We start from the raw sequence: 18,187 nt of genomic DNA on the forward strand, positions 1-18,187 counted from the left end.
AAAGATAAAGAAATGCTAAATATTTCACTTCAAAGTGAATCTAGAGTAATAGTGGATGTACCAGTGGGTTCAAATTAGTTTGGTTGTAGTCGCCATAACCATTTACCAGTCTCGGGCCGTTGGCAATTGATTCAGGCAGACTCTCGTGATCCCAAGCCTGATCCTCGTCGCCATCGACCATATCTAGTCCAGAAGTCAATGGTTTCATATCTGAAGGCCCTTGGAGTGGTGCTCCGTTGTTCAATCCCTCCCTATGAAGTGAATTTGTGGCACCATTGGTTTTAGCTGTGCCCCCATTGAGGGATTTGCCAGCTTTCTCTCTTTTCATGGTGAAGGTGGTTTTGCGACACACAACCATAACCATGATAACGAACATAGTAAGAATTATTCCACCAATAATGGCAGACAAAATGATGACAATAGGGAGGCTATCTGAAAATCGAATTTCAAGACCCAATTTAGAATCTTGATGTCGAAAAAAAAAATTCATGAATATGTCAGATCTCACTTTGCTGTTCTAAAGTTATCACAAAAGAATCCTCTCCATGAGAATTCCGTACAGTGCAGTTGTAATCGGCAAAGTCTGCTTCCACCGAGTCATGGATAATGAGAGTACTCTTCATTCCATCTTTTCGACCCTCTTCCTCAATGGCATAGTGATCGCTACTCGGTGGTAACGAGTACCCATGCATTCCCCAAATGATTGTATTAGGAGGGGGGATGGCAAAGGCATCACAGGTCAGACGGATCGTAGTTCCTTCGTATCCGTATTGAATGGAATTCCTGCGAATGATGTGAGGAGGACCTTTCATCATAATCTCTGCCGAAGCCGATATCTCTTGGAAATCTTTGACCGAGGCTCGGCAAATGTATTTCCCAATTGTAGCTTCTGATATTTTGACCGTAAGTTTGGAAGTGTACCCTCGAACCTAGTTGAAGAGAGAGGTTCAGTTTATTTTTTTTTGTTCCTTATCGCCAAGCCCCATGGGTAACGGATATAATAACGTCAAAGGTATAATTAGTGAGGATAGTTTCTCGTTGTCCTTCACAGGAGACCCATGTCCATGAGAGTGAACTCCAGGGTTCTTCAAACTCTCGGCCCAAGGTGTGTTTATCTTCGCTGGATAGCTTCCCAAAGTTGTTTCAAGACGCAAGTTTACATTGGAATAGACACCCAGATTTCCTCGGCTCGAGGAGGTGCCAAAACTGGATGGCGACAAAAAGAGAGAAAGAAGGGCCAGAGCCTTCATTTGTTTAGGTTTCCTCGACAACCGCCGATAAACACCACCAGCCTAGAATTCTTTGAATGAGTTTCCTCATCTTGGTTACCATTTCGCGACTGTTTCGAGACATAATTGCTGTCTCTTTTCGACAAATTTCCGCTAGCAAGTACCGTTTAATTACTCTCTCAAAGTGCATTGTTGCTTCACAACGTTCGAATTTTTGGCATCAACAACGACTATGAACTTTGAATAAATTATTCGTTAAACTCACCGTTTGAAAATCCCCATTCTTAAACCATGTGTAACTTGTAGCCGGATTTCCATCCACTTCGCAAGTGAGGGTTGCATCTTGGTCGCGTTCACCACTAACATCTTTTGGTTTCTCAATGAATTTTGGAGAATCTGACGGAACAGGGAACATGGTCAGAGACTGAATAGGGAAAACATTGGATGAAAACTTACAGTTGATGTTCAAGGTCTCTGTTTCCTCGCTTTTTCCAATTTTATTGCTGACTTCACATTTGACAATCTTGTTATTTTGTTGGCGAGACAGCGATTCAAGCCGTAATTGGGTCCCATGATTTCCCGTCACAATATTGTTGTCCATGAACCATCTGTTGTGTGTGCCATAGAGAGGAAGAGGAACGTGTATTTAAAGCGGATTAATTAGAACATCTACAAACGTTACAATTCTACAGACTCAGATCGTAGGGTGTAAAATGTGTTTACACAATTTTGTGATTCTTGCTTTGAAGGTGGCTTCAAAGGTCTGGTTCTCTCATCCCGGATGATCCATTCGAATGCTCAAAGCTGCATTTCTCGGCCTCAAAATGCGGATTTTATGCTTGAAAACCTCTGAAATATCCCCTCTTACTCTCCCTTCTCGTTCTAACGAAAGGCTCCCCTCAAATGGCATCTTGTTCTTAACCAGATATGTCTGTCTGCAAAGCCAAGTTCCTAAGGCACTTTCATCCCAAATTCGGGCGTGTGTTCTGGGGTTACGTCTTTCATGTGCGTACTCTAGTGCTCCTTGTTTCTCGTCCTCTAGTTTCTTCTCATCTTTTTAACCTTCTTTGAGTACTCATTCGAGTATGAAATGGCCAAAACCTAAGACATGATGAAGATGGAGATGGCGATCGTTCTCATCTTGTTGATCATGATGAGGATGCACCACTGACTCCATGAGAAACTCACTTCAGGTTGGACTAATCTTTTTAAATGGGTTGCACATAAATATTCATGATATTTATCAACACTCACTCACATCCCCCAAGCGCACTTGAAGAGCCCCTACATTGATGGTTCAAGCCTCCTGAAGCACTAAGCGATTTTCATTTGCCTTTGAACGTTAAAAGAGCACCCTCTAAGAGCCGAGTTGAACATTGAACGAATCCACTCTCGGTTTTCCCCCTTCTTCGCTTCGCGTGTTTACAGATACTCTGTCCTGCAGCAAACTTTTTTCTAAGGGTAGTCGGTAATCAACTTGTCTGCCATGAATATAGACCATTGTGTGTAAATAGAAGTGAAAGGACGAACGAATGAGCGAATGTATAACTAAAAGTATGAAAATGTCAAGGCATTGCAACGTGACCATTTTCGCCCTTTTGTGCTAACGTGTGCAGCGCTTTTTAAGAACGTATCATCGGTGTTTTTGCCGAGGTTTTCCTATTACGGGTAAGATGATGTTTCCGCCTACATATCGAGGTATTTTTGCACTGGAAAAAGAACTGTCCCTGCAAGGTAAACACAACGGATGACAAGGCTGCTCAATCCCCGAGAAGCACTCCTCAAATGTTCGGGGTTAGCGCGTCCGAGTGGTTAGACTCCTAATGTAAAAGGTTGTGAGCGGCGGTCTGTTTGGAGAATCCACCTTCAAAGGAAAAGTTTTTAGTGAGTCCAACCGAGCGTAACAACTTGTCTCTGACAGATTTTATGGCTCAAAACATCCTTCGCACTTGATCATACACTTCAATAGGGGAATGGGAACAATTTTGGGACAACCATCGGGATTTACACCTGCAACTTCCAAGAGACCGAGAGATAAAGGATGGAACGATGCCAATAGGCTAATGGCTGATGCAAAATGCAAACTACCCACCACCCTCCATTCAGACTCGAATACGTGGTTCAAGAGGAAACGGACTTGTCCCATTCCAGATGCAGCGAAGTATTATGCATGCTTTGGGTTCACATTCGAGCGTGATGATCATTTGGTTTGCATCAAATATGCTTAATATTCCCCCTCCATCTCTCTGTCAGGACAATGACGAGCCCCCCTACCAAGATTGAAATTTGATACCGTTTCGTATAATGGCTCAATCCATGGGGTGCATCTCCAGCACGCCTCATCCGGGTCCACAATAATAAAGAAAGTGGAACTTCCAGAGCTCCCACTCTCTCTCTCTCTCTCACACACACACACACACACATTCATTCATTCATTCAAAGACTCACTCACTCACGCATTCTCCTACTCACTAGGTACCTCAGCATGTAGAGTACATACGTACCTATAGGACATATCTGANCATTCATTCAAAGACTCACTCACTCACGCATTCTCCTACTCACTAGGTACCTCAGCATGTAGAGTACATACGTACCTATAGGACATATCTGAAGGATTGGCGTGGGCAGTGCAAGTGAAAACTGCCGTGTCTCCTTCGTATAAAGGCGTGTGATCCACAGTGACGGTCACATCCGGGGCATATTCCACAGTTAGGAACACACTGGTGGATTTCGGCTGTCGATCGGCCGAGTTTTGGGCCTGACAGGTCAATGTGGTGTTGTGATGGGCTTTCTTGGCCGTGAGTTTCAACTTGGAGATGGTAGTCAGCCGTTTAGTGTTTTCCACGTCATTCGTCGTTTTGGTGATCCCAGTCTCGATGACGGTACCAGAACCACCAATCCAAGTGATCTGGAATGATCGAACCCCATTTATTTTTAGCATCAACGTGACAAACAAGAGAACAACGCGTACTTTGAGAAGGACGTATCTGAACTTTGAAGGAGAAGGAGCCAATTATCTCCCCCTCAAACCTACTTATAAATGCATTAAACTTGTCAGAATAGAACGTGCGTAACGAACAACAAGGAGATATTGGAACTCTTCGACATAGGGCACAAGATAACAAAGTTTGAGATTATCACGAAATGGACAAATCACGCAATGAAGTATGCCAATGTCCTTGGATTGTATTTGCATGTTCATGAACTTGTCAAACATCAAAGGGATTAACACCAAGCGAAAAAGGAAGCTTCTTTGATTTTCCGGCTGAAAATCTGAAATTTCAGAGTCCCTTGGAATGCTAAAAACTAGTCTTGTAAAGAAGAGCTCTTCGCATGTTTTATTGAAGCCTATCTCGTTTTTTCGCTTCTGTGGTGAAGCGAACTCATAATGCATGTACCATAATCAAGAGGTGACAGCACACTTCCGTTTCCCTCGCTTGGTTGTCACCAGTAGTTTTCTGACAACATTGACGGCCTTATTTGAAACGTGGTCTTTGTCATTAATTCATGCAAACTTCAGTCCCATATTCCAACGACCGAGATCCTTGGCTTTACGTGAAACGGGAACCACTCGCAGCTTACCGTAGAAGCCACTTCTTCTTTGCCCTCTTCCTATTGCATTTGCTCGTAAAGAAGATTTCATTTCCCGTCAATTCTTCGCCTTGGAAGAGCTCAGTGGATCGTTCATCTTTTTCGGCAAGCGTTTGTTCCCTCTTACTCTGTGGGATCCATTGTCCTCCTAGCTACTACTCGTCGGCTCAATCTGCGTGTTTGCAGAAGCGTTTGTTGTACCAACTGTGCATAGGTATACTCTATGTATACTGTCCTCACTTTTTCTACCACTTGCTTGTTATTATGTACGTTCCACATTGTTTAAATGTGTATTCATCACTTATTTTTGAACTATCTTTGCATTTGTTAGATTAGCTGCCCAAATCTGACGGGCTAAAGCAAATGAACGATACGTTTTTTCCAATTCGAACTCAATTCACTTGTGGGAGTAGCCCTTTTTATCACAAGGATGTCTGTTATTGCTCATTGGGTGTCACTTAGGGGCAAGCAGGAACTAGTTGGTTCCCTACCAGACAAAGTAGCGCGCTTGTTCCATGTGCTCTTGTCCAAGTCAGGTGAGAGTGGTGGAAGGCTATTCAAGGATCTAGTTACTTTCATGGAACCTGAGTGCCGAGCCATCTAAAGAAAAACAGTCAGCCCAGGCCCAAATTTTGGGAAAGGAAGCAGTTTACGTCCCCTTGGGTGCAGGGATGGATGGAATCGGGTTACAGCGTCGACTCACTGGAACATCCCGCTGTATTAACGATGTTTTGCCAGTCAACTGAAAACTGATGATGCGGATCAATGTAATCACATCCCAACCCAACATCGGAGCAGGAAATGTGGAAAATTAACCGTTAGAGCGACGATAGGTAAACCTACCACATTGGCGAATTTTCCGCCGTTTACCTCAAAATCTCTTTGCCCAACCAAAGTGGTTGCAGGAAGCGGAAAGGAAAAAATTCTTCCGAGACAACTTGCTTGACAAATTCCCTTCCCTTCTCTCCTCAAGAAAACTTTATGACAAGACTATCTAAGTTAGTGAGAAAGTTTCTCATCCACGAGAAATTGGCGGAGTTGAATTACCTCTATGGACCATTGGGAACGTTAGCCTGAAACTGGGATAGTCACAATTTGCAAACAAGCACCTGGACTGGACAACCAATCTTCAACAAGGATCTCTTGATTGATAATGAGTGAAGATGATCATATCTCTCAATTGCTTATTTCACGACAAGGACAAGATTTAGAGATGGTTGGTCTTGTATAGTACGTGCATGAGGTAGACCTCCAGAAGCAAGGTCAACGAGGTCGTGTCAGTTGGTGGAAGTAATGCTGTCAAGTAAACGAATGAGGCTCGCTCCCCATGTGACAAGTTGTTAATACTCTTTCCCACTCTTAAATACAGGAAGACTACTAGTGGGTGACCCAACTATCGGTAAGTTTTCTCAGGGTGTGCGCGTCCCTTCTTCCGTTGGTCCATTGTAGGACTCAAAGTTCCAAACAAGGACCTTATAGCAAGACCATCAGAAAGAGAGGGAGGGAGTGGGGCTCGAGAAAAAAGTATTGGAATTCGAAATGGCCCCAATTGTCCGAGTGTTCCATGACAAGCTTGGAATTGCAAAACAATAACCCGTCGCTGGTTTATTTATACATGTACTAACCGGGACAACATGCTAGCATGTCCCGTGCATATAAATTGCATGAGATTGCGGCTATGAGCGGTAAAACATAAGTTACAACTAATCCAGTGAAAGTGACAAAAACCAACAGCCAGGTTATGTTGACTTTCGAGTGAGAGCACTCAATGTTTTTTCCAAGGCCAAGATTAATTAATCAGGTCACCTGACATCCTTGCCTGGATCGACTATACTCTGTGCTTTAATGTGGCAATATACGTAATTCGACCGCACTGCACATGAGGTGGAGAGAGAAGTCCCCTGAAATTGAACCGGTCTCGACCCCCGACCACCGCCAAGTACAAAGGAACAACGTAGGATCATTAGCACAAAGCCCTAACGACAGAACATTAGTGTTCCTGGAAGCAAGTTGTCATAAGCCACTCGACGAAAGAGTTGGACCGCAGGAAAGAAAAGATTCTATCCTTTTTCCAATTGCTCTCAGCCTAGATATTTCAATTTCATAGTGTCAAAGCACCCCTGATGCTTGAAATTGAAATGCAGAGCCAAGTCAGGACAAGGACATTCCCAAACTTAATTTAGTCTAAATGTCTTCTTTCTCCAAGGAGAGAAAGGAGTCCGTCAGTTGGTCGTCGGTCGTCGATCGTACCTCAGCCGCTGGTTTTCCACCTCTGGATATGCACTCGAATTCGACCTCACGATCCTCGGTGGTCCTCATTTCTGGCCCATTGAGGATAACTGGTGCCTCGGGTGGGACGAGAATTGTGAGTTTGGCATCAGAAGACCGAATGGGATCCACCCCTTCAGCAGCCCCCACTTGGCATTGGAACAAGGCGTCGTCTTCCAGAACAACAGGATCGATGTCAAGCGTGAAATCACCTGAAAAATCAACAAGAAATGTGTTGTCACTCCAAAATCTCTCATGGCTCTGTATTGTTAGTAGCGCCATCCAAGGGAACGTTTGAGTTTTTAGACACAAGAGAAACCACGTTGATATAGATGACTATATTTTTTTCGGAATGTCATGAGAGAATTAATCAATTTCCGACATTGGTGGTCCCTTCTTTCTGCCTCGTTTGGTCCTAGTAAGGGCAGGCATGTGTTCCAGGTACTGTTATGCTCTAGTAGTATATTGTGTGTTCAAGAGAGTCTAGCCAAAGGCATTTTTACGAGAGCCTCCTGACGTGATTGAGGTCCATTTATAACGAGCTCACAGTCCACTGCGATCATTATCCTAGCGTCTACGCCTGTAATTGTACTGATAAAGATGTAAGAGACTAATTGAGATTTGCCAACCATGTTGTGCATAATTGAGTCGCGATCTTGTGCTAACAAGAAAAAGGGCCTATTGCACTAAAGTAAAGCTGACGCCATTGAGTGGCGGTTTTTTTTCGGCTGGCGATCCGTACCCGTCACATTTAGCGTTTATCCAAACAGGTCGAAGCCCAGCTTCATTTACATCTACAACAAAGCACAATTGCTTATTTGTCATCCCGATTACGCTCATAGCATCAGCAAGTGAGGAAAAAGGCCGTAAATCCCATCTGATTCCTTCCCCGCCAAATAGTCCCTGACTCTCTTTCCTATCCAAGGATGAAGGAGAACAGACTTGGAGGCGAGAAAGAGTGTGAGTCTTCTTGAGCGAAGAATGGATCCTTGTCCTAGAGTGAGAATGTGCATTGGGTCTTGACAAGAGACCCAAGAATCCCTTTACATCCACCGGGGAAAGATCGACTGTGAATGTGGAACAAACCCAAAGAGACTGGAACAGCAGTAGCACAAGTTGAAGACGAAGAACTAGCAGCAAAAGCAGCAGCCTGTTGCAAGTTCTTTCGGTTGATGAAGTATCTGTTGCTTGACTGCTGTCAGTTCAAGAGGGTCCGGGTAAAGCCCCAATCCCCCCCCCCCTCCCTGTGCTTGTGCTATTTCTTGAATGAGATCTTAGAAGACCGACGTGTTGGCCTTGGGAAGGGTGGTGAAGGTTAGCAAATCTGTCACAAACTTGTTGACAGGAGAGGAGATGGACCATCACATTACCTTTCCCTCTCTCGCTCTTTGTCTCTACCATGGAATCATCTTCAGGTACCGGACACTTAAAAGAGAATAAATTTGAAACACAAACGATGATGGGTGAGATGTCCACTATTGTCAAATGAGAGTGGTTTCCTCAGGTAATGACTTCAATGTTCATATGCTTGCATGCGTCATGCTTCGAGCTTCTATTGAATTGCACATTTTTCAAAGCTCCAACCAACTCATCCCTCCAGTGGATGTTGGTTACATAGCTTGATCCTTGGAAATGCATTCAGTCGGCAAGTTAATGCCTTCCAGTTACTCTTTGCCTCATGGGAACATTGTCTTCTGCCAGATACTGAGGCATAACAAGGACCCAAAAATACGAGGTTAGTATATGCCGAACTTTGTCTCGGTGAGTAAATGAGTGGAGAAAAGTATCTCACAAACAGAAGCCTAAAGTCCAACATTAACGCACTCTGTTCCTGATTAAGAGACTGTGTTCCATCTTAGATATAATGATCTTTCAAGAAGAAACAACTTAGATCCCGTCGGATTCTTCGTCGTTAACGAGTTCGCATTCCAAGCTCTCGCAGTTCAATGACTTGGTTAAGGAAAGAACATGCTCATCTTCAGCCTTTTTTGAAGGCTAGAAGACGGCAGCTAGACGAACAGGCGAATGCGTGAGAATAAGGTCAAATTAGCAGTATCAGAGCCAACCTCCGCCATTTATGGACCTCTCTCATGAGGCCCAGTACAAACTACCAAGTCCGGGTGAGTGCACTGAGTTAAGGCTGGTTTGCTCTGGATTGGAACCACTGAGATGTTGTCTTCAGTGTTGGTTCCAGTTGTGGGCTTGACCAAGTTGGAATGACCCGGCAATAAAGAGAACGAATAAAGGCAAATGTTTTGTTTCGTTTACTTAAAACGGCGAGAAAACGAGATAAAAAGCAAGGGGATAAGGAGCAAACTTCCTTCAAAGAAAACAGCGATAGAGAGAGAGCGAGACAATAGCTCTTTTCCCATGGGAAAGATGTTGAGAAGACAAATAAAACTATAGTTGGTTCGGCTTCGTTTTTCAGACCCTCAAAGGAGCACAGTTGTTGAGTGCCTCAAAGTTCAGAAGTAAGTTGTTCCTCGGAGCCGCGCAAGAGCACATCCAAAATGGAATCTGATGAAAAATTCAGTAGGGGCCACTTGTTTGGAGCTCCTCCCATCCGCTTTAAAGAGAGGATATCTTGTCCGAAAACAATTGCGTAAAGGAACGAGGCGACGCGTCTTCACCCGCTCACTTGCCCTGACCCATTTCTGGGTGGAGAAGATCTCATTTTGATTTTTGGTGCCATAAAGTGAGAAAGAGAGCTTGAGGCGAAGGTGGTATAGGGTATGGGTATGAGGTCTGTCTCCGCCAGCTCCTCCACATGGATTCCTCTCACGGACCCGAGAAAAAACATTTGAGTTCCTCAGGGTAGAAAAAGACAATGATGATCCAAGTTGGAACAAGCCGGATTTTCCATCCTCGAGAACTACTCCGACTCCCCCGCTCAGCTCTGCCATTATGAGTAGAAAACGGCCCTAAGTGTGCAAAAAGATGGCGATTAAAGAAAGCTGGCCTGGACTGGAGGTCCATTGCTGAAATGATAGTTCCAACTGGAAAGGACCCGCTAGCAAGGTCTATGTACGTACAAAGATGGCCAACCCAACAACGAGGAGGAGAAAGAGAGAACGAAATAGAGAGGGGGATATGGTTTTTGTGGCAATGCTTCGACGAAGAAAAAAAATCGGATTTGCAAAGGCCACCACATAACTCGAAGGAAGCGAAGAGGAGCAGAGGGGTTAAAGGCCGTGTGCACCACTGTCATCTTTAAGCCATCTTTAGATCCACATCCAATGCACTGCTCGGGTCCATTCAAAAATGAGTAGATCCCCGGCTCAATATCTTTGGGATCAATTGGCTGACAAGGGCCAGAGGAAGACTAGATCACTCTGTACTGTATCATGGCGACGCCAGTGAAGGCCACTGAAGAGCACTGAAGACTTGAAAGCTCTTGCCAATGTCACACGTGTGACTAGGACTTGTATTGGATTTTCTGCGCTATCCTGGCTGATCCCTTTGTACAGTAGCGCAAGTAGTATGCGGAAGTCTTAGTTTCGTCGTGTTATAGTAGTATCTGCCAGTCACGCAAATTGAACCCAAAGAAGACAGACCACTCACTCACATTGCATACCTCGTTGTCGTAGCCTTCGTGCCACCGACTTGACTACTGCGTCAAGTTTACAGGCAATATACGATGTTGTATTCCAAGCCTTACAACATTTGCATGCTTTGTCTAGTTGTTTGAATTTCCCCTTCCCAACATCAACGACATTGTCGTCGCAAAAAAAAGAAACAACGGGAAGGAAAAAAGGAACTGCAGATCAGGATTGAATGGACGTTTTGCAACCCATTACAACCGCGATTGTGAATTCGCATGACATGAAATCCCAAGGAAAGAACAGTGTGTGCATTCGACATTATGCAATTCACTTCCCTCGGGGATATTAGCTGAGACCATTTATTTCGTTGCGAGTTTCCTGCGGGTTTTGTGGTCGAGTAGGGAGAACTTCAATTTCGGAAACAAGACTACTACCCGAAAGTAGGGGACCGTTTTAGGTTCAGGCCCCCGACTTGGCATCAGTTTACAAGATGAGCCATGTGAAAGAAAAAAAAGAGCAAGCGGGCCAAGAAAAGTTGGAACTTTTTCCTGGTAAAAGGCGCCATGAATTTTCCCAGGTCTTGCAAAAAGTTTCCCATGAGCGGAGAATGAAAAAATGGCCAAGTTTTCAAATTTCAGATTAACCAAACCCCATGGATGCATCGCAGAAAAGGAACGTGAACTTGGAGCTTGATCCAATTTTTAAGTTCACATTGATTGGAGAATCCGCTTAATTCGGCATTAGCCCTGAACCATAGGTAGAGTACGCCAAGTAATTGCTCAGCACATTCATGACTGACGATCGTGATCATCAACGTTTTCAAATCAGAGTTGAGTGGTGACTACCCAAGATTCATACGCAATCCAATAACTGACCGCACGGAAATCTTTCCCTCATGTGAAATGATTTGTGGGTTGGGGATTATCAGTCTAAATAACTCATACCTCCCTCTCCTTCACGAAGGAAGTCTCCCGAGAAGGAAAAGGAATCTCCGCTGTCTCTCAGTGACAAGGTAAATCACTCAAAAATTGTAGACCAATTCATCACAGCAGAGACTGCTATTGTGTTTGTCCTGGAGTTTCGTATAGTCGGTGCTCCGAATGACAGAATTGGATCGAAATCTGACGGGGCTCACAATGCCAGTTGCATTTTGACTCGTTTTGAGGGTACGTACGTACGACGCACACTTTGGTGCCTGAAGCAGTCAAGAAGGGTGACAATTTTGATTCGGAGCGATCAATCATCATGTCATGTGGCTGAACTCGGTGTTTACTGATCGATTAGAGAGGCAAAGTTTACACATGCCGCCCGTCTCGGCACTCTTAAGGTAGCACCAACGGACCACGTGGGAAACTTTTCTCACAAATCCCTTGAAGAATGAAATCCAAAGAAAAATATGTGTTCCCCCCTGCCCCCCTCTTCGGCACCTAACTAATCATCACATGGATTGAGAAATGACCACACTCACACAAATCACCTCGAAGCATGACTTTCTTTGTTCTCATTTGACACCCCGACTGTTTCTTTTATTCTCTGATTTGGGACCACTTTCAACAGATGAGGTCTGTTTGGTACAAAGTGGAAACAAAATGTTTAACTTTCCGTCTCTCGGTTTTTGTGGAAATTAAAAGACCCAACGGGCGGTCCATCCACTTTCAGTTTAATTGTTTAGTCGAGATTAAACGAGGGTGCTAAAGCCAGAAAATCACAATCCACATTCAAAATGACATCCACTGCGATAAGACAGATCGAGTTTCAAATCAACTGGAATTTGACGCATTGTTTGCCAATCTCGACATTTTGTTATTTGTTGGAGCATTGATATCGTTTAACTAGTCTTGGAAATCACACCACAGTTCTCTTCCCCGTGAATCGAAGAGGTCCGTAGAGCTATTTAATCTGTTGCCCTGAAAAGAAAGCATTAGAGAAGATGGTCCTCAAAAGAATTGGGAACAAAAAGGTCACACCGGGGTCCGGGTCATTAATTAATCCGGCTGACAATGTTGGAACTCCTTTTCTCGTTCGGATGGGGTGCCTCATGAAGGTCATGGAACTTGGATGGGTTGGTCCATTATGTTGAATAAAAGGAGAGTGCAAACGAGATATGTGCACCTATTTTCCGTAAATTTGGCAAAGTTGTATTCGGGTCCTAAGCACGCATTTCTTGAAGTTGCAATTAAAAATGCACTTCAAGCAAAAAGTAGCTGTAACGAGTCAATTTCTTTGGGATGAGTAATGGGGCCTTAAGTACGTTTAATGTTATTCTTGTTGACTCACAACTCTTACGGCCACTTTAGAACCCGTTGCAAAAATAATGTGTAGTTTATGTTACTAAAGGTATCAGAATTGGCTTGGATATCATTCTCAATGAAATAAAGCAGGTAAATGCCGCACGTATACTATGTTATTGGATTGGTATGATTCGCTCACTTAACTTTGTAAAGAAGTAGTACATTCATATTTTGGATTTTTTTTTTTTGTTCTACTAAAACTTTACAGTACATCTCTATTGCACTGAATCCGAACCAATTTTGAGGAGAATTTTCCCGCCTAATGGTTCCCTACCAAGAAGGGGGGCAATATATTGTATTTGAGCCGGACTATGAACCAAAGAGAATGAGGTCAAATTTTTACCGGGGAGATCCTAATGAAGCCAAAAGTAGAGTAGAATCTTGGTAGGACAGCCACTTCCTGTCTGTCTGACACATTGGGGAAATCCCATGGGAGGAAGATGAGCGGTCAGCGGAAAGAAAACTGGAAGTATTGGAGGCATAATTCACTTCTTGTCAATATTGGATGTCAACTCGAGAAATTATGACCAATTTGCGGGGCTTTCTCTTTTCATTGCGTTTCCCCCTCTCTTGTCCAAGCTCAAATTATCCAGGCTAACTTGACACTCTCACTTTTCTGGTCGGATAAGTATCGGGGTGAATTATCATTAAAATAACATATCTCTCATTCAATTACCGTTGAAAAAGGTTCTAACGAAAGAGAGAGCTTAAGTAATAGCTTTTCAACATATGTTGGTCTACTACATAGTCTAGTAATTTCGTTCTGGAGGATTGGTGAGGAAAAGAGCTCATCAAAACTCCCTCGAGAGCTTCATCGACTTCGTAACTTATACAGGTCTCCCACAACAAACCCATCAAGGAATCCATTTTGGTAATACTCCTTTTTTCTCCTCTTAATCATGAGGCCAAACATCTCAAACGAACGCAGTCTTCTCATCCGTCTCCTTTAAAACGGCGAGAATTCTGTGGAGGATTTCTCTCGCGGAATGTTTGCCATTGCTTCAAGACTATTGACCGTTTCACCATCAACTTCCAAGCCACGTTCTCTTGCCTGGTTTGGCGACGATTTACCTACCTCTGACCTTGGCCTTAAGACTTCACTCCATACCTACACTCGTTCGCCGTACGAAGGAGAACAACACGCTCTTAGGATTCAGTTGGCTGCATTATTACCAATTCAAAGGTCTTGAAATGGAATCTCTAATGAGACGACAGAATTTCAAAGAGACTCTGAAGGAGTGAGTCCTGCCTCGTTCTCGTCGTCATCGTGCCCTGAAGAGTCCTTGTGGTTTGCAAACTACCCAGTTCCACGACTTAACCTAATTAGTTCTTGTTCAGTACAACATCGGCCGCCATCAGGCTTGGAGATTGTTGGCCGTGGCCAACCTGACTGACTCCTCTGGGAACTACTAAGCGTACTTCTTGTTCCCCTACCACGACCACCGTGACTATGGAACGGTTACGGAAGCACCACCAACCAATCCAGATGGTCCCCTCCGATAAGTAATGCACTGCCAAGATTACACCCAGAAGAAATGTCATTCAACCATGATTGGTGTACACATGTTCTTGTTACTTCACTGAGAGGTCTTGGTCCAGACTTCGATCCTGGGAGTGCGAGGCTGAGCTGAGGCTGGATTTCAATTCGAGCATGCCAAATTTTTCAGTTGGAGCCGAACATTTCCCAAGGAGATGACAGACTTGAACTAGCTCCTTCATTGGACTCGTTCTAATCGCAGTTAAGTCCCCCACTAGCAAAATACCAGAAGGATCCAAAGCAAGACGCAACGAGCCCTTGAGGCGAAATCCTTGGGTACTTAAGAGTCGGAACAAAAGTAGAAGTCCTTGTGGCTTTGGGAAAGAATCATCGAAACCACCATCATTGATAACAAGTTTCCAAACTTGAAATACTCGCAGAGTACAGGTAAATAGGTTAAGGTCCGTTAAACATACACACATTCCCCTTTCTTTATGTCGTCCAAGGCCCTCCGAAAAAATTCATTTACGCACATTTTGGTGGATGCATTTTTACGGCCTTGTTTTGAGGTTTTTCGAAATGCACTCCAACCCCTCGCTTGGGCTCATAATAACGAACGTAACTAGCAAACGAGAAGCAGAAGAGCATCGCCAAGGAGCTTGGATAAATATGAAAGTAGGCATCGGCTAAACAAGGTCTCAGCTTAGCGTGCGTTCATTTTGGCTCCTGATTTTTTCCCGAGGAAAGGCCGTCTCAAGGATGCATCCTCTGGTCCACCATCAACTCTGGAAGCATTCCCTTGTGGTTTCCAACTCTGATGCAATTTGAGTGATATGGCGCTTGAAGAATGTGAAAAAAGGCTATATTGCTCGATCCATTTCTGATAATCACCCAATGAAGCTTGAACCGGTTCTCTTGAGCCAATGATTGGCCCATAAATCAAATCTTCTTCGGATCATCATGAGCGCTATAGGAGTGCACAACGATAATAAATACAGAGAGAACATAATAGATTGTTGGGATTGGGCAAAGGGCTTGATTTCCTGGTGGGATTGAAACTGCAAAACAAGTTGTTGGCGCTTTCCCCGTGTCATGTGAGTGGATGAGTCAAGAGAGCTACAACATATGTCAAGAAATGCATTTTCCCTCGGCCTCGGACTTAGTCACGGCTAGAGTAATTTATGGCTTATGTTGTGGCTATCCTTGGTAATTACATTCATTATTAATGGATGCCCAGTACCCACCCAACAGCCTCGGCAATTCAGATTTGAAAGATCGCGCAGAGCCATTGGACCGTGTTCGTAATTGCCACTCCAGGTTGGCCATTCCTTTGTCTCGCTTTTTGTGTCTTCGATTTCATTGTTGATGCCCAATGTGTGAATTTTTCTTCTCTTAACTTTTGGGTATTCACGTCTCTGATGCAGCTTTTCTCATATTCCTCGTCCGACGAGCCGACAGACCGAACAAAAGCAAAGACAGGCTGCTCCAATCCCCAATCCCTTCCTTAGATCCTCCATCCACCGTTAGACCAACTCCGTTCGACGACGACTTTCGTGCAATTTCTGTTTTGATGCTCATTCGTCCGATTGCTTTTTAGGGATAGACGGGATTAGTGCTTGAGCTTCTAGCTATAGAGGTACAGAAATCACTCGACTTTGCTTTGAGATTCATTCAGAATATTCGATTTCAAAGGAAAATGGGCAACAATATGAAGAACCAAACCTTCTGGGCTGAATATTGTAACTTTTCTTAATTTAGATCGCCTCAATCTTGAAAGTGAATCAAGTCTCCCATTAGTTGCCCACTATGAACCTTGGTGAACATATTTTGCCCATCACTAGTTTGAAATGAGCCGAGAATAGCGGCGTATGTGTTTAACTGATTTAAATTAGAGAATGGAGGAACACACAAAGAAACTTTACAACTTTGCGTTGATATTAGTACTACTGCATACGAGCAACGGAGGGAGGGCCCAGGAAATCCGAGTTTCTCGAGTTCACAGTAGTTGTATCAAGACTAAGTAAAAACAGTAGCGACCTTTCTCGAACTGAAGGAAGCCATACACACACACATACGTATGTACGTGCATACACATACTCACGCTTTGTCTGTTTAGTCCGAAGTTGAGGAATTCCGAGTATGTGGAAATGTTTCGGGGTTTTCGCACCCTTCCAAGTGAGTCTCTTGAGAGGCACAGTATAAGAGCCATAGTTAGTATGCGTTCTATTTAGTCGGCTTTGGAATTGAAATTGAGCAGGAATTTGGCTTTTTGTTCCTCCCGGACGAGATAGCGAGCCCGGATTATCGCAACAATGGTCTGTTTCTCGAGAGTCAATGCACTCACACAGACATTTCCTGTGCTTTAGAAATAAAGCACTTCAAACGAGGTTAGTCATCCCACCAAATGGCTTAATTCCCCCAAGCTCTCCTTACGCACAGTATGTATGTAGTGTACATCCTGATTGTGGCAACTCCCCTGACACCCATTGTTGAAGGGGCTCATATTTCTAGCCCAATTTTTGAGCATAAAGCCCACAAAACGTCATTGAAACGCGACACTTGTAAGCCTCCCAAATTGGCCACGGAGTAATGCATAGGTGATTCCATTCCGCTCGGTTGATTCTTGTTTAAAAACCGAGCAAGTTGTAATGACTTTGCTTGAGCGGAAGAAAAATTTAGGACCAGGAAATGACCTGAAGCGCTTCAAACGAATTCGTTTGTCTGAATTAAGTGCGAGCAATGGTGAGAGAATCATTGCTAACATTCAGCGCATGATTCCCTGACGAAAGGTTGCCACACGATGAGCAAAGGTAGACGTCGACTTTGCAAAGCTTTCAGCAATAGTGCCGGTCACCTTGACGAATGGCAAAGAATGAAAGCCTTCGCTAATCAACTGCCCTCCCATTCTTTTGACAAAAGCAGCTTCCCTTCGTTTATCTATCAATGCATCAACTTGTGTGTGTGTTCCCCTTTTTACAGGGATCAGTCGTATACACAGACACACCCACACCCACACACGCACTCACGAACGCATACAGAAAGAGAGTGAGAGAGAGAGATTAAGGTTAATCGAAGGCCAAAACTCACCCTCATCGTCACTGCCAGACATGTGGTATCTGTCAAATCCAGTGAGGTTCCTTTCGGTTCCAAGCCCGAATCCATCCCGGGTCCATTGAAGCATTCCCAGCTTATTCTCCACACGACAAGGCAGGGTCACGTGCTCGCCTTGGATGGCGGTCTGATCTGCGGGTTGACGGAGGAATTTCTGAGGGGCAATCCCATTGTCCGTTCCGTCTCCCTTGGTCAATTGGGCGAGGGCAGTCTTGAAGCCGCCAGTCGCACATGCCGCAAAGAGCATGAAGGCCTTGAAGTTCCATAAATACATGTTGAAGGTCTCTGTCTTGCTCTCGCTCGCTTAGCCTCACTCTCTTAACCTCGAATGTGTCCCCAAAGATTTGAATATCTCAGGCAAATCTGTGTCCCCGAAGCTTTCATTTAAATGAGTTTGCAGAACGAACGAACGAACTAACCAACTCACTCACTGTCTTGGTCTCGATTGTTTGGAGTTCCCAATCAAGTTTGTTATGTTCCCCAGTCGTTCCTTATAAACATCAGTCACTCAAATCGATTTCTTCCCGGTCTGAATTCCTTTTTTTCCCCCACTTCTTCGCTTTCGCCCAAAAACAAGACCAAGTCACCGAAGATCCTTTCCACGATGTCTGATGATCCAGCCGGGGAGAAGAGACAAGATATTGATGATATCACGGGATGAAAGATGATAGTGTT

The 18,187-nt window shown here is 44.1% G+C and overlaps 1 protein-coding gene across 1 annotated transcript in view; it reads right to left on the reverse strand.

The window, feature by feature from the left end:
- The window catches only part of LOC131888625 (irregular chiasm C-roughest protein-like), a 45,195-nt gene that overhangs the window by 870 nt on the left and 26,138 nt on the right, over positions 1–18,187 (reverse strand). Inside the window, exons 3-9 of the mRNA XM_059237527.1 lie at positions 17,489–18,120; positions 7,074–7,303; positions 3,827–4,140; positions 1,686–1,837; positions 1,495–1,625; positions 509–929; positions 62–432 (exon numbers count right to left, since the gene is read on the reverse strand). Of these exons, the coding sequence (XP_059093510.1) occupies positions 62–432; positions 509–929; positions 1,495–1,625; positions 1,686–1,837; positions 3,827–4,140; positions 7,074–7,303; positions 17,489–17,786 (1,917 nt within the window). The 5' untranslated portion in view covers positions 17,787–18,120. The remainder of the gene's footprint in view (positions 1–61; positions 433–508; positions 930–1,494; positions 1,626–1,685; positions 1,838–3,826; positions 4,141–7,073; positions 7,304–17,488; positions 18,121–18,187) is intronic.

This window comes from Tigriopus californicus, chromosome 10 (genome assembly GCF_007210705.1).
Source record: "Tigriopus californicus strain San Diego chromosome 10, Tcal_SD_v2.1, whole genome shotgun sequence".
NCBI classification, from domain to species: Eukaryota; Metazoa; Arthropoda; class Copepoda; order Harpacticoida; family Harpacticidae; genus Tigriopus; species Tigriopus californicus.